The 22,653-nt window shown below is 33.1% G+C and overlaps 1 protein-coding gene across 2 annotated transcripts in view; it reads right to left on the bottom strand.

Annotated features, from left to right (window-relative positions):
* LOC124237971 (glutaminase kidney isoform, mitochondrial) overlaps positions 1-22,653 on the bottom strand; it is a 79,962-nt gene that overhangs the window by 18,238 nt on the left and 39,071 nt on the right. Inside the window, exons 10-15 of one of the 2 annotated variants that reach the window (XM_046658164.1) lie at positions 20,112-20,178; positions 19,505-19,555; positions 16,884-17,060; positions 15,077-15,208; positions 13,775-13,867; positions 10,078-12,738 (exon numbers count right to left, since the gene is read on the bottom strand). In XM_046658164.1, the coding sequence (XP_046514120.1) occupies positions 12,592-12,738; positions 13,775-13,867; positions 15,077-15,208; positions 16,884-17,060; positions 19,505-19,555; positions 20,112-20,178 (667 nt within the window). In that variant the 3' untranslated portion in view covers positions 10,078-12,591. Of the gene's footprint in view, positions 1-10,077; positions 12,739-13,774; positions 13,868-15,076; positions 15,209-16,883; positions 17,061-19,504; positions 19,556-20,111; positions 20,179-22,653 lie in introns of those variants that run through there. The other variant, XM_046658163.1, reaches the window with a different exon arrangement.

Here is a 22,653-nt window from a genome sequence, read left to right as displayed (position 1 = left end):
CGTCAAACAGAAGTTAGCTTTCACACACTGCCAATTGCCTACCCATCATCCATTCCCTACCCTGTCTGTACTAACAGAATTCCTGTTTGCTAGGGGTAGTGACATGCCCAATTAAAAATACTTCCCTGGATTCCCTTGCAGCTAGTCTGGCTAGTGAGGGTCAGATGGGTTTCTGGGGGACTTCTTTTACCTGATTTAGGTATCTCTCTTTCCTTTCTTCTTCCACTTTCACCATACAAGTGAAGCTAAAGGTGGAACAGGTATCTTGTGAGTATAAAGTGACAGGCATGAGGTCTAATGCCAACACACTAAGGTTGTTCAGAGCAGAAGCATACCTTACTGATGGCACTAGTTCTGGACTGTCCAACCCCAGACTTCTTATATTAGAAAAATAACCCCGTTTGTCTAGACCACTGTTAATCAACCTCCTGATATCTACAAACAGACCCTTAGTTATTAGAACCACCAAAATTAATTTCTTCCTGTACTCCCAAGGTTTGCTTCTCCAGTGTTCTCCATCTTACAAAATGCAGCAGCACCTGTCCTGCTTTTTTAGTATGTTGCTCATACTAAAAACCTGACAGTCAACCTGATATCTCATTCTTTTTCGTCCACCAAATACTATCACCAAATGCTGTCCATTTCATCTCTTAAACGCATCTCATATCTACCTACCTTTCTCACCTCTACTGCCCTATTCTACACATCACGTCTCATCTCAGGCCCAGAACTTCAACATTTGTCTCCATCTAATCCGTTCTCCACAGAGCAATGTTTAAAAACCAAATTATGTCATTCCCCTTCTTAGAAGCCAGTGCACTTTGAATAGTCCAAAACTCTTAATATGGCATAGAAAATTCTACATAAATGTTTTCCAAACTGTGTTCAGAGGACTACCCGCAGCAGAAACACTTGGGGTGCTTTTTAATCAATCTCTGGGGGTGGGCCTAGGAATCTGCATTTTAAAATTAGGCCCCACTAACAATTCAGATGCACATTAGAACATGGGAAGACCTACCCTACACAATGTGATCTTATCTCTAGACTCATCCAGGGCCAATCTCCATTCACCTCGCCTCACTCTTCTTTCACCACATTTGCGTCCTTTCACCTTCTCAAATGTGTTAAACTTCCTCCTGCCCTGGGGCCTTCAAGCCAGACTATCCTATTAATCCTACTCCACCCTTCCTCTAACTCATTCAAAGTTTACCACTTTTCAGGGAAAACCAACCATACCTACTCATCCAGATAAAATGAGGTCTTCTTGTTACACCCTCTGCTAGCAATCTGTACTTTTCTATCATTATCATACTTGCTTAAAGAAATTCAGCCTATTCTTTAAGGAAATAGAACGTTAAACATACAGCTAACTATTGCCCCTACGTCCACTCCCCTTCCTCCCAGAGGTAAGCTTTACTGGAGCCTGGTGTGCATGCTCTTATACTTTAATTACGTTGTATATTTGTCTCATAAAGTCTTGTTATCAGTGTATAAAAACGGTGTCATATGGTATATGCCATTTCATCTCTCTTATAAGTTAAAATGAACTAGATCTACATATATCAGTATGAACAAATCACTTATCATCTTAATTTAGTAATTATTTATTCAATATCTGCCTCCTCTTCTAGATTGCAAACACCAAGGGCTGGATCATACTTGTCTCATTAACCACTGCATATCCTAAGCACTTTGCAGTTTCTGGCACATAATAGGCAAGAAATAAATACTGGTTGAATGAATAACTAATTAGTGAATGAATAATGAATAGGACAATGCTAAATTAATTTACATAAAATCTGAACTACTCCATCAAATTAAATTGGCTAAATATCTTGAACTATTTCTGTTTGTGTGCTGTTTAAACAAAAACTAGTGAAATACTGAGAGATTCTTAGTAGAAAGGAAAAAATAATTTCAAAGGTTATACATTTTCATTTATATAGAGGGATCTGATCTTGGTCACTGGTGGGAAACCTACATATAGTACCAGAAATGAAGAGGAGAAAGCACACACAAAAGGAAAACAGAATTCCTGGTATACGGATGAGATGAAAAATTGTTTGTAAAGTAAAATTGTAAGTAAAACAGGGACTAATAATATTGAAATGAAAACGTAGAAACCAGAAGGTCCTGGCCACTTTCCTAGAGCCACATAAGTGGGAAAGCAACTTCATATAAATAATGAACTATCTGACCACTCTTGTACCATACTACATTATTACAAAAGCAATAGTGGAAGAAAAGGAGAACAATTTAATTGGAAAACTGGTACATTTACTGCCACTCGCCAGAGTAAGGGCATTGGAATAGAATTTTTTAATACACTGTAATAACAGAATTGTGCATGCTTCTTCATAATCCAGTATACATGGGCATATTTTTATGATTTTGCTTATATTTAACATTGTCATTAAACTCAAAATCAAACACATATACAAGGACAACTATAAATGGCTCTAGACGAGGATAGAAAATTTGATCTTTTCATCAGAGTCATTCTAGTTCTGTTGGTTCCCCAAAAAAATTTTATCCTGAAAACAAGCGTAGATGTGAACAAAGACATTCACTTTTTTGGATATAAAATTCCAGATCATAGGACTATTATATATAAATAGGATTAATGAAAACTCCTACTTTGAACTTTATGAAAATCTCTAAAGAGTCAGGGTTTAGGAAGGTTCTAATAAATTGAGTCTAACTGATAGATATTTAGAGGAGGCAAACAAAAGGATTTAAAAATGCATCTTCTAATATAAGTCTTGAGTTACAGTAAGCATCAGCTTTTAGTGTGAACATACTAATTTATATTTACATTGAATGCTGTAGGAATATACAAGGAAATTTTTTAAGTAATGAAAAGCACTTATATCTACAAGAGAGCTAAGGTAAGAAATGATTTTAATGGTAAGATTTAGAGCTGACTATCTTCTATAGTCAAGTAATATTGCAGTTAATTTTTCCTACTTAGATCAACAGTTTAGAACATAAATGTGGTCATGTTAGATCCTGACTGCTGAAAGCCCCTCATGGCTTCCCATCACACCAAATTCTCAGCAAAAGGGTCTTTGGAGATGATAATTTCTTTTCTATGAGTGAAATACATATGTATATGCAGATTCATAGGATATTGGTGATAATGGGATGGAGACACTGTTTGCATTATAAAAGTTATAGTGAAAAATGAACTTATCACAGGATAATCTTAATATGAAATTTCCCTGAATGCTTGATCTATCAAGGCACTTTGAAATGGTCACTGTCCTTAAATTTTCATGGCCTATCCCAACTTTATTGACAAGGAGACATAAGTTGCTCCTGTTACATTTTGCAATGGGAAACAGTAGTCTATGCTCAAGAGGATGGGCTCTGGAACCAAAACTGCCTGGATGCAAACCCTCATGCAATACATCTAAAAGCTGTGTGATCTTAAGGAACTTACAAGACCTATCTAAATCAACAGAGGTAATAATAGTACCTATTTCATAGACTTTATGAGGATTAAAAAATTCTCAAAATATGCCTTTCACTGATGGTTGACCAATAGTTAAGTCACAATAAGTGATAGTTATTACCAATGATCCTAAAAGCCATGCTATTCAAAGTCTGATGTTACTAGGTTTCTCCTGATGGTGTATTGTGTATGCTCTGCTGCTAGAGCTGACTGAAATCGTTGACATTAGAAGCAAAAGAGGAAATCTACAGAAAACCACAAGATCTTGCTATGCTAGCAAACTGGACTGCCTGGGCAAACCCAGATTACCTGGATTTAGGCCCACACCTTTGAGGACAGATCACTGTATACTCAGTTCCAGCCTGCACAATGCTGAGCTTCCTATGATAAGGGACTGACAAACGAACTCTAGACTTCCAACGTCTTTAGGCACAGGCAATAGGCATGGATGGGACATTATTTTCCATTTTAAGTCATCACCAATTTGGGGTATAAACAGTAATTTCAAACCTGTGATTAAGATTGTTTACAGATTAACTGTTATGGTTTACTCTCCTATGTCAGAATGAATGAGGATGGCACATCTTCTTGAGGCCAATTTTACTCAGACTCTGGAGAAAGGAAAAGTTTAGTCACAGAACTGGTAATTCTATTCTAAAGTTCTAAGTCATAGAACTTGTTTTAAAAATATTAAAACAAGAATTACGAAATAGAACAAAATTTACATGGATTTTTAAGGTAGAAAACAAAATTCAGAAGTTCATGCCTACGGTATATCACATTGGGCTACCTACCCAGATCCTATGCCCAAATGTCCAGCACTCACTGATGTTAAGTCCAAAAAGCACAAGGTAAACTGAAAGCTTCAACAAGTTAAGAACTTTTGCAGAGGATCCCAAATTCTTAACTAACACAAAATTCTAAGCCTCACAGTGGCACTGAATGAGACTTTTTGCAAAGCAAAAACTACAAAAGACAATATGCAAATACAGCAGCAACCCTCTATTCAGAGCCCCTAAGTACAAGGTAAATGCACTAACAAATGAGTAAGTATATCATTATATGACAAAGCTCCACATGTAAGGGACACCAAATAAACAACAGTGCTTATTCTGAAACAGTGGCAGGCATATACGGCAGATGTAAAATAAAATTGCACGAGACAAAATAAATATTAAAGCTTCTCAAATTTTTATTACTTGGCTAAAAATATAGAAAATTAGTTTTCTTTCTCCTTTTGTTTCTCCTTCAGGTGAAAGAAAAGTTATACATACTCTAAGTTCTGCTATCATACCTAGTTTAGTTGAAACAGTTCACTAACAGGTAAATAGAAACTTAAGCTCTACTTCCCCTCCTCCTTGAAACCATTCTCTAAAGTTTCTCTTTCAAGTAAAAAAGAGACACTAAGGCAGGAATATTTTATTGTTATGATTAAAGAGGGTTAATAGTATTAGTCACCATAGAATTTTAACAAAATCACTTGTCCTGTAATTTCAAGAGATGTCAATGAAGTTTCATTATGCAGAAAATGTAACATTACTCATCTCAATTCAAAATGGAAACAGTATTATTTAGTTCATTTAGTTAAATTATAAATCTTGTGCATAGACCTGGACCCACAGATGCATATATTTAGAGTCATATGTAAAATAATAAATTATCAGGCATAAGCTATATTATATTGAAAAAAAGAAGTTTGGACTTTTACACTTAGGGGTTTTTTTAACTTGTTAAAGAAAGCAATACTAGAATGGCAAACGTTAACAATATTAAAAGATTTGGAAATGATATATCAGCAATAAGAAAATTTGAAAATGAAAACCCATTTTATGAGTAACTCTGATATAATTTTTTAAGTTACCTTATTTTCAGCCAAAAATTAATTGATAGGAAAGGATGAAAAAAACATATACTTGAAATTAATATATTTTAAGTTTTTCAATTAGGATCTTTAATTTTGAGTGACTGAGAAAGAACAATAGACTTTAGATGGAGTTCAATTAATAATTTATATTGTGGCTTTATACAACCATCACTAATCTCACTTAATGGAAGAAAGTCAAGACTTAAGTTTTATGTTATCCTCTTAAAGAACAATTTACACACAAAATAATGAAAACTAGTAATTTTAACCTAAAGAAAACAAGAGGCTAAAGATCGTGATTTTAATTTGGTTTTTACAATGGAATGGTCCAACTATGAATGGTTATACTTGTATAATTCATGTTAATATTTCAGCATCATACTATAATTTTAATAGGTATAATGTGAAAGCAAGCACAGTTTATACTGAATAAGGCCCAGTCTCTTAAAAGTTAAAAGGTTCTCACCTATATAAACTTGCGGAGAGAAGAGCTATCTAAGGCAAAGTTTGAGAATTAGGAAAGTGCAGTAACAATATTTAAATTTTAACATTTGTAAGTCAACAAAGGCTTTTAAAATTAATGCATTTCAAGAACAGCAATATACATTTCCTTTATAAATAAATAATAAAAATCCCAGAACTATGAAATAGATTGATACTGAGGACAATACACACAAGAGTAATAAACAGACAAATGAGGAGACTTGCTCTGAAGCTACTCAGAGATCCAAATATCTAAAAGAAAAACAAGGGGAGTAGCTAGATATTTTGTGTGGTATGTGCTGGAAAAAGCTAAGTTACAAAGAAAACAAAATTTTTTTTAGTGAACATTTGTTTAGAACTCCAATAACCCCTGCTTATTTAAGATCTTTTTAGTTATATATTTAACCTAACCCAAAAGGAATTTATTTTAAAAAGCCAATGGTACATTTATTTTTAGAGTGACATTTCTGCTACACTTTCTTTCAAAGAAGGTTCAAGGGTAATGTCTTATTTTTAGAACTACTGTATAATTCTAACATTCACTTCTAACTTTACTAGTCTTTATAAACTGTGGCACACGACTGTTTACCAGAAAAATACACTTAAGTAGTTTCAGTAAATGCTGATGGGATAGTCTGCCAAATAACTTAGTCATGTTAACTACCACCAGTTATGCTTTCCTGTTAAAAACAAACCACCAACAAACAAAAGGTTGTCTCAACAAAACATAAAACAGACCAACTCCATCAAAAAAGGAAAAGAAAAATTGTAAATATGTTAATTGAGAAAGCAAGGTGCTAAGAAACCTGGAAAAGCTAGTTGGGTGGAGTGGGAGCTTGCAGAGATAAACTCTAAGAATACTTTCAAACTCAGCTCTATAATTCTAATAAATTACAAGATTATGGTAAACGAAAGAAAATCAGATCCAGAAAGGCTGAACTATGTTTGAAAAAGGAAACAAATTCTTCAGCTGTTTACGGAATGTGAATTAAAATTATAACTCAGGGTTCCAAGTGGAATTGCTGGGCAGAGGCGATTTTCATTATATAAACAAAAATCACTAGAAATATAACATGAAAACAGAAGTTTAAAACTATTTCAGGTAAAAATTTTTCCTTTCAAAAGCTAAGCCTTCCAGACAGATAATTTCCATCATCTGAGATATTAGGATTGAAAGCATTTCAGCAAGGTAAGTACTTAATGAGGAAAAAAATTCATTGTTTTTAATAATACTGTGTCCAGAAAAATCATGTCCTCAGATATTGAAAATGTGGCATAAAAATAAGTACACGAAATTGTTCTTTACCAGTGAGATTTTAACTGAAATATATCTGAATTAGTAAATGAGATTTAGAGTTAAAAGTCTACAAGAAGTGTTATGAGATCCAAATTGCCTGAATGTGTCATTTTACTACTCTTTCCTGTGAGCCTCCATACTGGACTGCTCATAGAGTTCACCACAGCTCTCAGCACCAAGGATCTTAACTTGTTCATTTTTTTGTCACGAATACATAACAGTTCTCAATAAGATGTGTTCTGTAATTTATGCAAAAAATACCACAGACACCACCAAAATTGCACTGCTAATCCTATTCATTTTAGTTAAAGGTTAATGGATTAGGAAGCCATTATAAAAGTTTTAATCAACAGAGCTTTACACATTTTGCACATCTTAAAGATCTCTATAGCTACAACTTATAAAAATTACTAAAGTGGATCTACAAATCTACAAAACAAGAAACGGGAAACTAAGTCAACCTTTAAATAAATTTTCTTCTGATACATGCTCCTTAAGGAAAAGAATGTTTCTTAAAACCATAGTAATAGAATCACTTCATTAAATAAATATAAAGATCTATGCTCAGTCTACTTAACATCTTCCATTTAAAAAATAAGTACCTTTTCTCTTACTGTTTAAGAAGTTAAGGACGCTAAGAAACATCAAGTTTTGCAAGCTTTGATTTACACTGGATAGATTTTGCCCTAGATGCCCTTATAGTAGTTTTAAAAACAGAAGTCCAGACTCAGATTTTTTTTTTTTTTTTGGAGGAAGATTAGCCCTGAGCTAACATCTGCCGCCAATCCTCTTTTTGCTGAGAAAGATTGGCCCTGAGCTAACATCCATGCCCATCTTCTTCTACTTTATATGTGAGATGCCTGCCACAGCATGGCTTGATAAGTGGTTCATGGTTCAGCACCCAGGCTCCGAACCAGTGAGCCCCGGGCTGCCGAAGTGGAATGGGTAAACTTGACCACTGTGCCACTGGGCTGCCCCCTCAGATGGTGTAATTTCTAAGTTTCTTCAAGTCATGTCCATTGCATGGTACTGACATTAATAAACTACTTGTGAGGGAGGCAGAGGGAGAAGAGGGATAAAAGAACCTCTCCCAGTACAATTAAACTCCTTCTAATTCTGAGCAGTGCAGGAAACAAACATTTTAACTGTTACAATTTGAAATAAAAGTGGCTAAACTTGATATATTTGAATGTATGTTCAAGTGTAATTTTGCCCTTGAACTTCATGACAGAGAATGGACTAAGGTAAAGTCTATTATGAATCTAAGTGAAAATCTGAGGGATGGGTCATGATGCATCACAACAAGCTTGTTTTGGTTTTATTACACAATGTAAATATTATGTTTAATATAAAATGGTAAAGAAGGCATTAAGCAGAAATCACGTTTCTGTTTTTAAAAAGGCATTCTAGCATTTTCAAAACCATCTAAGAGAAAAACCAAAATTTTTACAAATGAATAGTAAAGCAGATTCATAAACCAAAAATGTGTACAATTCTTGGAATAAAACTATTCCGTAAACTGTTCAAACTGAGAAATACATCATTTAAGTTGAATACAATCTTTCTACATAATAAATCTGGAAGCTGCTTTAAAATATAAAGTCAACTTCCACATGAAGTCTGATGTTCTTGCTTTCCCTTCTGTGGAGTTCCCCAATATTCTTACTTTATCCAGACAGTGCTGATAGTGAAGGGGAGCAAGGACAGAAACCACAAATCTTTCAACTTAAACTGAACAAGTAAATATGTCATATTTTATAAATTCTGGGGCAGCAAAAATGTTAGGAGTTCTTTTATGACAAAACTTGTAATAGGAATAGATCAATGAACTATTTATACATAACATACTATGTGGAAAGAATTGCTGCTGATTTTCAGAAAATGGATAGATAGACATATAGTTATACACACTTTATACATACACACATTATAATAAACTATCAAAATACAGACTGACATATCAGCATCTATCAGTGGTTCTTTTGACAGACATTCATGCCTATGAAACTACACTGTCAGATCAAGATCACCAAGCTCTTTGTCACCTCTCCCTTTCCTTCAAATGGGTTAAAAACAACAAAAAACCCCACATACGTCTTTAAAAGCAAATGATCATAAACTGTTACATTCTGAATATACCATGACACAGAACTCCTTATTTACTAGTCCCAAAAGCACTTAACGGAAAAAATCCCACAGATATATACAAACTCCTATAAGCAACGGTATTTCCCCTTCAAATAGTTTTAAAACTTCTACAAAATATATAGAAGTATATGGAAATATATAAAAATAGATGGAAATATATGTGGGACGTCTCTGGATATGAATGGCTGATTTAATCAAACAAAAATTTCAAGTACTGTATTTGACCTACAATGAATGAAGCCTCATGATAATTTGAACCATGGTGTGGAAATATACTAAGTTCCTTCTGAAAATTAAATTCCTTAAAAAGTAGTTAAGGTGCATTTCTATATTGCACTTATTCCACTGAATATAAATTCTACTGAGACTGACAGTTCTATTCTAAAGCAACATTATGATACTCTTCATTTGATTTAGCAGTATGTTTTTCCTATTCAAGACAACACATAAAACACAACAGTTACATTCTTCCTCAGAAAGCAGAAAGAACCTGCAAATAGGGCAGTGTTGGTTTTTTTTAAGTTGTCAAATGGAAAAACAACAAAAAAAACTGGGAGAAAAGTCTTTATTCAAATACTTCCAGTACAACCAATAGGAAAACGTCCTCCCCACCAAAAAAACCCCGCCGACACTATACTAGGTTAAAAAAAAGAATCAAATGAAGCCCTTTTGAGTATTTCTAGTTTCTCTTCATAGCAGCCTCAGAATTAATTAAAAATATAAAGCACTTTAATAGAATCTTCATAAAGAATTTTTAAGTTAAAATTCCAACTGTTTGTTGTACTTAAAATGCTGGAGTTGCTTTCATCAAAAAAAAAAAAAACAATAAAATCAGCTTAAAATAAATTTATTGTACAATACAAAAGTAGGCATACCGGAAAATAAAAGGTACATTATTAAATATACAAAGCAAATGAAAGAAAGCTAAATAACACAAATGTTTTCATCCAAACACTAAGATAAAATGCACAACATTTATGCTAAAAATAAAGTATTTCAGAAAGGATATGCATTTCAAATGAAATGTTAACGATGAAAAAAAGAAAAACAAATATGCTAACTTCTACATGCTTGAATATCAAGAATCAGTAATAGCATGAAACATTAAATTCAACAACACTGGGTACTTTTCAAGAACTTTATTTGGAAAGGTATTAAAAAATACTTAAGGAATTAAAACAATGTCCTTAAATCTGGCAAAGGTTTTCCTTTTTTTCTTTTTAAAGTAAAGTTGGAGGGCCTATTCACAATATCTTCCCCCTTCTTCCATTTATACCTTCCTACTAAAATTTCTGGATGCTCTTCCTTAACAAGATTCTATAAACACAATAGCTTAGATAACCCTATCTCATTGATAAATGTGCATTTAAACCTTACTAACATAGTAATAAGTGCCACAAATTAACATGATTTTGAAATCTATACAAACATAAACACAATATGAAACATTAAAATTTCATTTTATAAAGTAAAACCAACTTCCAAGTGAAACAGTAAAATGTAACAATTTAGAACATAGGGGAAAAAATAAAGCCTTTGTTGCAAACTACCTATTAAGGCATTCAGTTCCCCAAACCACAAACGGCTCTGGTGAAACTGATACAAACACCACTGTCCAAAGAGTCACAGAGAGGCGAGGCCTTCAGACACACCACTCTCCTGCAAACGGCCAAACCAGAAGCATCCAATTAGGACATGCATTAGGATCTGCACATTAGAGGAACACTCAAGTAACCGTAAAATCCTCTAAAACGTAGTGTAATTATTTAAGTATGTAAGTTTAATACTTAAGTTAGCCCAAAAGGCTTCTGACCAACACCTCTGAGAGGGAACTTCTTTTCCTAATATCATAGTTCCCAAACTCAAGACCTCACATTGTCAGGATTTTCTATATCTATAGTTGCACTAGTATCTAAATTACTGTGAAATCTTTTTTGCTACACTCTATTTACTTTTACAGACTTTACCCTACCACATATGTGCCATGATACTAAGAAACTGCATATCAAGTTCTCCTTCTAGAGCCCCCTCCTGCCCCCTCCATATAAGTTTAAAATCAATTAAAAAAAAAAAAAACCCTCGAAGCTGTGGGGAATTGTGGGGAGAACTCAAGAGGTATATGGAGGAAGGAAGAAGTGTGAATAGGTCCTAAGAATTTTACAATCACTTTGCCAGGACAGAATTTAAACACTGGGAATTATTTGAAATCAGGTTATCTAGAACCTATAGTCCTTCTCTTAAAACAAGTTTTGATTCTCAATATTGCATTTTTATAACCAAACAAAAGGATTCAGATCTAACAGATATTTTAGTAGCATACTTACTACCTTCAGACTGAATTCATTTCCTAAGTACTCTAAAAGAGTTCAAATAGAACACACTATGAGAGCTTATTATAATTTATCATAAAAGATTCATTAGCATTTGTGAAATTATTAGGACAATAAAATTATTAAAAGCTAAAAACCAAGATTCATCATTCATATTTAAATATAACATAGAAAAAGTTATGTGGATAATACGAAAATAAAATTGTTCAGGTAAACATTTCACTTGAAGACACTCACTGTCACTCCTTCTGAGTAACCATTATAGCTTTTTAACAATGAAACATGTCATTATCTTACATTTGAAAATCTTTGGCTGGAATGTTTTAATAACATAAGACACTCCTATACATGACAATTCTGACAGAACATAGGAGCGGCAAAGTAAAAAAGCAATGACAGGACATATTTTAAAGTGTCTGATAAAATTTAAAATGAATTTTTAAAAATTTAAAGCCCATCGATCACTAAAAATGGCATAAAATGTAAACTGAAGCTAATTTTATAATCTGCTGTTATTAAATAATTTGGGATTCATTATTTTGCCTTTTTAGTTTTGTATTTAGCATAGAAATACTTTCTATTGCCACTACAGTCATCATGTCAGTTTTAAAATTGGAAAAGAAAAAACAAAGTGTAATGAAACTTAGGAGTTCAATGTGTGGGTTTTAGAACCAAGAAACTACAAATTTCTGTTGCTATTTTAAAATGGGAATCTGACTATATAGTTAAAATTTTAATTACACCAAGAAAAATTTTAAAGAAATTTTTCCTTCTTGCATTTTTTAAAATAAAGCAAATTTGCTTTATTTACTTACAAATACTTTTCTAAAGAACAACAAATCCACTTTTTAATCTACTATCTTTATACAAAGATTAAAAAAAAAAAAACTTTATGGCTCCAGCACTCAAGGTTGAGAACACAAAAAAAACTCAAATAAATATTTATAGTATGCAAAAAAGCTAAAGGTGTTTGAAAAGTTAAATGAAGAACATTCTGAAACTAGAACTCATTTCTTTAGCTTTTCTCTCCCAGACTTTCCATTCTATACACTACAGTTGTAGAGATGTCCTCATTTGACTCAGGTGACACTTTTTTCCACACTGTCTCTTTTAAAGCAAGTTCTTGTTGGAGACTTTCATAGTCCAATGGTCCAAAGGAATGCTAGTTGTTCAAGCAACATACATAATTTATTAGTGCACTTGAGTGAAGAAAGGTCCAAGCTATAAAACGGTATTTTTCAATGAATGTTATTAAAATCTGTTAACATTTTCACCCACCACCATCTGATGTTTTGCTCCATGTTACTCATGTTGATTCCCATGGAAGTTTCTATTCTGTCGGCTTAGCATAATTCTCATATATTATTAGAAGTTACTTTGATTGGAATTAACAATAGGAAAATGTGCTTAGTATGTATTCAAAATATTTTCTACTTATTAATGCTTCACATTAGGTTCAAATCTAATTAGGTAATTTTACTATAAACATTTTCCATATGGGATGCAAAGAAATTTAATTAAAACTCAAAACATGTCCCTTGGTCCAGCGAACAATTATGAAGACAAAGAAATCTTATTCCTGAAATTTAAGTGCTCACTCTTAAATAATAGCTATAAAAAAAGAAGTATATATGTGCAATAATACGAAGCCAAACTAATAATAAACAAACGTTAAGAATATCAGGACTATTGCATTAAACACTTTTTAAAAAAAAAAATATATCATCTTTAGTGGCCTATAAAACTTATTATGAGGCTTTGTAAGGTCTTTCACTAATACTATAATCCCTTTTCCACTTACATACCCATCCACGTCAAAATAAACTTCAATTCAAGACTAGAGCTGACAAATATTAAGAGGAAAAACAAGGCTTTCTTTTTATAGTATGCAGCACTTTCCAATCTATCTTCTTTCAACAGAATCAATTCTTCAAAATAGTACTTAAAATAGCAGAAAAATGGGACAGAGGGGAGAATTCTGCTGCTAGGCCTACCAGTTTCAATTTAAATAAAACAGCAGCTATCTATGAACTACTGCTTGAGGATGAAAACATCAACAATTTGTTTATGATAATTTGTGATTAGCAAACATATGAGGCCACTAACAATTAAACTAAGTTTTATTTAAACAAGCAAATCTCATTTTCTTTTTCTTAAAAAAATATTACATAATAATCTAAAATAAGAATTTTGCTTACCCTTTGATCACCACCTTCTCTTCGAGGATCAAGTTTTTTTGCAAAGTGTCTCAAATTATCATAGTTATGGAAATTACACAGAGAAACAAGATCCTGTAAATAAACAGAACAGGTATAAGAAACTGGCTATTCATTGGCTATTGTTTTTTTCATATTTTAACAAATTACACTAATACTGTTCAACCTAACTACTATCTCATGGAAAGCACCACTGCATGTTAATAAAGCAGCACGATGCATCAAGAAGAGGACTGAGCGGCCAAGAGTTCACCAGTGCGGATCCTGGGTGGAGACATGGCATCGCTTGGTAAGCCATGATGTGGTAGGCATCCCACATATAAAGTAGAGGAAGATGGGCACCGATATTAGCTCAGGGCCAGTCTTCCTCAGCAAAAAGAGGAGGACTGGCAGCAGATGTTAGCTCAGGACTAATCTTCCTCAAAAAAAAAAAAAAAGAAGAAGAAGAAGAAGACGGCTGAAGTCAGAATGAGAAGATATGAACACAAATTTGAGAACACTGCTTACTATATAGCGTGACCTTAGGGCTCAGCACTCAAATTGTTTAACTTTCATTTCCCACAAAATAGGCATTATAACAGACCAGATGAAAGAATTCTTCTATCAAATAACCAATAGGCACTACAAATATATAAATAAATATTCCAGTTACAATCTACTATAATCTATAAGCAATCCTATGTCATTCTCTAGTTTTTGTAAAATACAAAAAACTGAAAAATAAGTCACAATTTTAATTGAGAAAGTCTGCAGAAAACATTACTGTACTCAATGCAGACTCTAGGAAGCAGTAAATAAAACCAGAAGTTGAAATATTAGCCAAGACTTGGGTAACAACATAAAATACTGAACTAGTCAAGAGTAGTAACAATCCCTCAAAAAAAAAAAAAAAAGATTTTTAAAGGTAGTGGTTTATGGATAAAGCTATTCAACGAGGCAGATTAAAGATGACAGAATAAAGTACAATAATCTTAATTTATGTTGGATTTTAAATTACTTTTCCAAGTTTAATATCTTTTGCTGAGCTTTTGGAAACTGAAAACTAACTACAACCATGAAAATTAAAATATAAGCATCAAACAAATGTAATTTTCTGTAAGAATGATTCTATGGGAGCTGTCTGGTAGAGGCAGTTTGAAGCTGCTCTATGAGTACTTCCATGACTGTCCACTAACTGGCAGACAGGAAAGTAGAGTGCCAACAATCAATAAACTGTAAAAAAAAGAGAATCATTGGATGGTTCAACTTGTATGATCGTTATTTTCCTTAAGAAAATACGCTTACATGACAGAAGTGAATTCCTTTAACACTGTTGCCCATCTTGTCCAGAGGAGGAGACCAGCACATCATACCCATGACATTGGGGACAACTAAAAGAATGCCTCCAGCAACTCCAGATTTTGCAGGAAGACCAACCTGAAAATAATTTGAAAAAGGGGACATTCATGTTAACATTTTAAAATAAGAAAAGTTATGCCCAACAATAAGAGAATTGGTTTAAAAATTATGGTATATATCCATACAGTAGAATTCCAACATTAAAAATGTATTCATCAACATGTTTATAATAGAGTAAATGAAAAGACAGTTATAAATAGTTAAGATACATTTAAATATAAAAAAATTTTGAAAGATATATTCTAAGCAGTTAAAGTAGATTACATATAAATTGTGGAGCTATACATGTTTTTATTTTATTCTTTTTGCCTATCTATATTTTTTAATTGTTCTGTATTAAACACGCATTGCTTTTAAGTATGAAGTTATTTTAAATTCAAAAAAATATTTTACAACTAGAAAACAACAAGAAATTATATCTTCTTAAAAGACTTTCTGTGATATACTGTCAGAGAAATTCTGAGGAATAGAGATAAGACGGTAATTCAAATTAAATCTCTTCAAAACATTTAATTTTACATTATGTAAAACTTGACAATAATTATGATAAAAGACACAAATTAAATCATCAGGGCAGTGTTCATTAACGGCTTACTAATATTCAGACATTGAGTATTTCTTGCTGCTGGATTCTTGCATAAAACTAGGCAAAACAAAAAAATCACCTGAATGAGATCTACCAATTTACAGGGAATACAAGGGACAATGGAATGAATGTAATAAGCAAAATCTAGACTGTTGAAAAACTGTACAGGATAAATGACCCAGTTTTTTCAATCAAAAATAACAAGAAAAAAGAGAGAGGTCAAGGGGAAGACTACAGATTAAAAAAAACACAGAGAGAGACAGACACAAGCAATCACAATGTATGGCCCTTTGCACAAGCCAAACAAACTGTAAAATAATAACTTATAAGACAATCCAGATAATCTGAACACTGACTAAATATTTTGATAATATTAAAGATTAAAACTTTAGTTGTCTTTATATGTAATAATGGTGCTGCAGGTTTTTTTGAGTCCTTATCATTTAAAATCACATACTGAACTATGACAAGGGTAGGAGAAGTAGGTGTACATATAGATGAAACAAGAATGGTCGTGTATTGATAATTACTGAAGTTGAGTGAGGGGTAACATTAAATGCATCTATTTTTCTAAACTTTAAAATAAAAATTTTTTTTAGCACATTAGAAGTTGACATAAGCAGAATGAAATAAGAAAAGTCTATACATTTCACAAGTAGCAAATGTACAAGCAAGCTTAAAGCATTATATTTTTAAGTTTTAACTTTAACATACTTTTAGCCCTTTGAAACATCTATGGCTGTAACCAAAGATGTTAAACATTACAATTATGCACTACTTCTGAATTTAAGGAATTCTTGAGGCATGTAATCACTATAATGCAAAACATTAACAACTAAAAGAAAGCCTGTACTAACCTTGTACATTGAAATGTCTTAAAAATAGAAGTGATGAGGTTCTATAAATTAAACTTCAGGTTCTTAAGAACATCTGGTAGAGTGCTTCACTATATTCTTTACCAATTCTGTAACAAATTAACCTTGAAAACAAGCTTCTCTCTCAAAAATTAATGTACAGCTTTAGAAACAAATTCTAAACTGCATTTTTAAAAGAACCAGTCCAGACTAGTTTCTTGCCAGAAAAAATTAAGATTAAACAATTACTTACATGGAAAGCAAATTGCCCTGAGAAATCATACATGCCACAGGAATGCATCAAACTCAACGTATTTCGAACTGCCTCAGGGCTCAGTACTCTTTCACCAGAAATTGGGCAGAAACCACCATTAGCCAGTGTCGCAGCCATGACACTAGCTGATTCACAAGTTACTTCAATGGAGCACAGCTAAAAGGAAGAAAAAAGGGAATTCTGAAAATTTAGGCCCACATTATTTTTAGTATTTCACTTGACTTCTAAGATAATCTGTTTTATCTGGTATTTCATATAAATCTGAAATCTTTCTTCCAAAGGGATTATTTTAACATAACTTGATGATATTCCAAAGATTTTTATTTGAACAAAGTTCTAGCCCCTTTAAGGTTATCCTGACTTACCTAGCTATTCAGTCTTTTAATAGCCAAACTAGGATAGGAAGAGTCAGCCTCTAAGCACTAAGATTTGTAACTGCCCCATGTGATATTCAAAGTTGCTTAAATATTAATGCTTTCCATAGGATACACAAACTAGAGAAGAAGGAGCCATGATATATTTTTAAGATAAAGCAACATACATCAGTATTATGACAGCATCTACATGAGAAATTCCCACTTTAGGAAAAAAATGATAAAATGCCTGACATTTCACCATAACAAAGCCCAGCATCCCCATACGGTAACATGCAAAGGACTAAGGGAAGAAAAATCTAAGACAGCTCTTGCCTGGACGCTTTGTGTGCCTAAACCAAAATGCTTCCTTTTAAACCATTTATTAACATTCAAATATTTGATATTGACTATGGGTGCTGGATATACTATGATGAATGAAAAAAACAAAGTCCAGGTACACTGTGGGATGAAATTTTTGCATTTAAATATAATCAAAATAATGGAAATACTTTACCACACCAAACCTAAATTTACCCATAAAACAAAAGAACAATAAATATGCTCTATTTTACTTTTCATCATCAGCAACCAAAACTGAGGGGCAAGCAGAGGAGAAAGGGAAAGTGCAAAGGGGGAAGAAGAAGAGACTTTCTCAACTTACAAACTTTCCTCACTCATACGTCAGGATCTACAAGAGGCACAAAGGGGTTTGGAAATAGCAAGAAGGGAAACTTCTTAACTACAGTGAATTAGAAAACTGATTGGGAGCCACTTTTTGACTGACTTTCACTTTTGCCTATTTATACAAAACCTCTTCCCTATTTCTCAAAACTACAGAATCTACTTACTGTACTGACCCAGATAGCAAAGATTTATAGTAAAGTTGATCTAATCATGAAAGGTTTTCCAAAAGAAACAAGATTTAAATTCCAATGATCATTTCCTCATCATACTTAGTATTAACTGGCATTTTGTCTGTCATAAGGTGATACACTCCTAACGACAAATGCCAATTTAAGAGTGCTTTCCTGATACCCTGATGGAGGTTTAATTAGAAGCAGTTCTTCTCCACAAAAGTAACAGGTAGGGCTTCTATGGGTGTCTCTTGATTTTTGCTCTGAAGTGTAGAAATTTCACAGTAGCTTAGTAGCATCTATGCCATAACAGCCAAAGTTAAATATGAACACTAGAGGAAAAGAAACTTTAACAAACAGAAGAAATTCATATGGGCTAGGGAAAAAAATAAAGCCTACTAGATAAAAGCCAACATGACACTATATTTCATCTAACAACAGTTTCAAAGGAATTTCACACATATCATCTCAGGTTATCTTCAATGTAATGCAGAACGTTAGATGTCAAGCGTATGCTACAGATAATGAAACCAGGCCTCAGAAATTGAAATTAGGTCACACGGCTAAAAAGTGGCCAAGTTAGATCTTGATTTTATATTGATAGCCTGGTTTCCCAATTCACAGTTCTTCATGTTGGGCAGGTGACAAACTGTGACTTGGACTTCCATCAAAATCTACTTCATTATCAACCTCTCTTATGTATTTTTTAAGATTAGTAGAGGTTAAAATTAAAGCATCTTCAAAAGTAAAGGCAGGCAAATGTAAGGTAGATTAGAAATTAACAATAATTGATTTGTTACTATGTAGCTTATAGACCATCAGAGACACCATGATATTAAATCTGTAAGAATGAACTGAACTGAAAATATGGGTGGAGGAGAGGGATGTCCTGGAAGGCTATCTTCCATTGAGTTCTACACCACAGCAGATTAGGTGAGTGGCCCCCTTCCCCATGAATATGGAGAGCTCCTCTAACATAGAAGAAAAGTCACTATGTGACACTACAGAAATGAACTAAACAAACTGAGAAACTGTCACTTTAAAATGCTTAACATGAACTCTCTGATAAAGAAACAAGCAACTCCTCCAAACAAAATTTAAAAGTAAACAAGACAGAGCTCAGTTTATAATAAGGAGAAGCCAATTACAGGAACTGTACATTATTTTTGATACTTCTTAAATATAAAGTTTTTACAGAAAAAAATTCTCTGTATTACATTCTGAGGCATGACTTTTTAGAAGATACAGATATGAGACTGTCTTTCATGAAGACATTTTTTTGGGAGTCAATGAGAAATGTATTTTCTCTTGGCTTAGAGCCAAGATTACAGAGAGATCTAATGTGACACACAAATTTATACAAACAATTCATATAGTTAAAGTAAATTACCTGGAAGTAGAAGTCTAATATACCAACCATGTCTGTGCCTTCTGGAAAACACTAAAAAAATAGAAAGGCAATTAAAAACATTGGCACATAGCAAAAAAAATATATGCACATAAGCAAAGGATGCATGAAGATTAAATTTAAAATGTATACAAATATTTCATTTTGACAACAAAATAGTATACAACCTACAAAAGGGTATAAACATGAAATAATGAAGAAAAATAAAGCAAAATTATATCACATATAGATTTATAGATACTAGTTTAACTGACAATAAAACAAGTTACTGGACCAGCCACTTAAAATTAAAAAGTCAAGTGTAATCAACAATAGTCAGGCACTGTACTTTTGGAAAAAGTAACGGGCTAATCCTTAAGCAAAATTTGTAGTAATATAACTCAGTGAAAATTTGAATACTGCCAGATACAAACTGATTTAATAATATTAACACTTTGATAACATTAACTCAAGAGTGTTTTGCAAAAACTTTTGCACCTTAAATATTAATAGGTAGTTGCTGAAAAGCTATTGTTGAGTTCTTAGCATGCATCTTCATGTATTTTATTAAATAAAAGAATTATTTGAAATAGAAACAAAATTTAAAAACCTTTTTTTCTTTTAAGTAATATCCTATTGCAAAATTTCGATCTCCACTTTCTCTTTCGGACTGAAACCTAGAAGAAAAAAACACATTGGCTCTATTAATTTACTTTCTGTAAAAGTATGATTATAATGGAGTTTAATCTGTACAGCAAAGTGCAGTATAATGAACACTGACCTAAGAGTCGAGGCTGCTGGGCTCCAGTCCCAGTTCTGTCAACAGGCTAGCTATGTGGCCTTGGGCAAGTCGTTTAAGTGACAATTCTTTCAGCCTTAATTTTCTTAGCTGTAAAAGGACTGAAATGAACTAGGCCCTTTCTTGCTTCACATTTTGTAAATAAACAAGCTAATTTTAAAGTTATCAAACATTCCACCATTGAAATATACTAAAAAATTTCAGAATCTTCTGGATTCCACCAAAGTACATAAACAGTCAATTCAAACTGAGGGAATCCATGGAAATTTCACTGAGAGAGGGACACATGAAATGAGCCTTACAGCATTTGCTGGATTAACAGATTTCAGGGGGAAGCCTGGGTGGTGGCAAATTTCATACAGCGTGAACAAAGTTATAAAAGTATAAAAGACAGGACTTCATTGAAGAATGGCAAATATTCTGATGTATCTGGGAAATATCCTTCATGGAGAAGAGTAGAGAAACAGCAAACTAACAAAGGAGGCTAGGATCAAATTACCAAGACCGAAAAATGCTAAAAAATGTAATGGCTCCCGACTGCCTATAGAATGAACCTTGAAGGCTTTCAAACAAGTTACCTTGTCAGATCTACATTTTAGGAGGATAACTCTGTCATCAGTTTAGGAAAGGGGAAAAAGAAAGGATAAGTGATGTTATTATGAGACTACTAAATAAGAGCTACAGGAAGCCTGAACTTAGGTAGTGGTGATAGAAATGGAAGGAGCTGTATAATCAAACACAAGAACATGAGAGCAGTTGGGCAAGTCTTCTGACCTGATGGGAAAGAGAAGAACCAGGGTGAAGTCTGGTACAAAGCCTGGATTTCTAAAATAGTCTACTGAAAGAATGGTGATAATCAACTGACATGAGGATCCCTGGAGCAAAGAGCAGTTTGGGAAGAAATAGATGAGTTTTGACTCAGATAGATTCCATTTGTGGTACATTTCAGAGCTCAACCTACAAGCGTCCAGAAGACTGCTGACAAAAGAGGAACTGTGGGTGATACTGTTTGCATTATCGATCATGCGTGGACAGCCCCTTCTAACTGTGTATTTTAATATTTCTATGGTCAGAAAAACAATGTTGGATATGGGAAAGTTCTTGTAAATAAACATGTCAACTTGCCATACTTTTTAAAAAAACATCAGCACGGTATAAAGGACTAACTACTTAGACATTATCCCAGTGCCTAGCATTCTGTTCATCAAACACTACATCAAGTACCTAATATCAGCCATATAAGAGGAATACAGAAATGAATTGGAAGATACTCTATCCAGGTCTTAAGAAGGTCAAAGTCTAATGGTGATGAGAGGACAAAGACAGACAAAGAATTAAGTTCAATAAAATATGGTAATATGAAAGCACAGAAGAGAGGCGAGATGAGATTCAGGAAAAACTTCATGGAAGATACTTAAGCTGATGAATAAAAGTTGGTAAAGCAAACAACCTCAAAATTTTTGCCCTCTGAAACATGAAGTACAAAGCATCACCTAGTTAGTATTCACACCAAAACTGTTTAAGCTTTATCTAATCACAAGGAAATAGCGAGACCTATTCAAAATGGGGAATATCTACTACAGCCCATGGGCCAGATCTAGTCTGCTGCCTGTTTTTACAAATAAAGTTTTTTGGAACACAGCCTCATATTGTCTATGGCTGTTTTCCTACTTAGTAGAAGTGAGTAGTTGCAACACCATATGGCACAGAAGTCTAAAATATTTACTATCTGGTCCTTCACAGAAAAAGTTAGCTAATTCCTGCTGTATAAAACAATTGGTTGGCACTCTTCGAGAAAGTTGAATAAAATTTTGAATAAAATTTTAAAAAGAAAGGGTATAGGACAGGGGGCCTTTTCTATTTTAAAAAGATAAAAGAGATATACCAAATGTAATGCATGAACATTCATTCATTAGTTCCTAAAAAAAAAAGGTCATAAAAGGCATTTCAGGGACAGCTGGGGACACTTACATATTGATTAACATCATGATATTTTAAAATTAATATTTACGTTCTTAAGTGTGTTGATGGTATTGTGGTTACATAGAGAATGTCCTTATTCTTAGGACACTCATGCTGAGTTATTTAAGGGTGAAGTGGCATGACGTCTGCAACTTAATTTCAAATAGTTCAGAGAAAAAGAAGCCCTCATACATGTATATTTACATATATTTACATATATATGTAGAGATACACGTATTTTTAACTGTTTATCTAAAGAGAGAGGTTGAGAAAAAGCAAATGAGACAAAATATTAACCAGAAAATATAAATGAAAGATATCCAGATATTCATCATTTATTCTTTCAACTTTTCTGCAGACTTGAAAATTTCAAAATAAAAAACTGGGGTAA

The sequence above is a fragment of the Equus quagga genome, chromosome 4 (assembly GCF_021613505.1).
Source record: "Equus quagga isolate Etosha38 chromosome 4, UCLA_HA_Equagga_1.0, whole genome shotgun sequence".
Lineage (NCBI taxonomy): Eukaryota > Metazoa > Chordata > Mammalia > Perissodactyla > Equidae > Equus > Equus quagga.
This window is presented reverse-complemented; position numbering and strand designations above follow the sequence as displayed.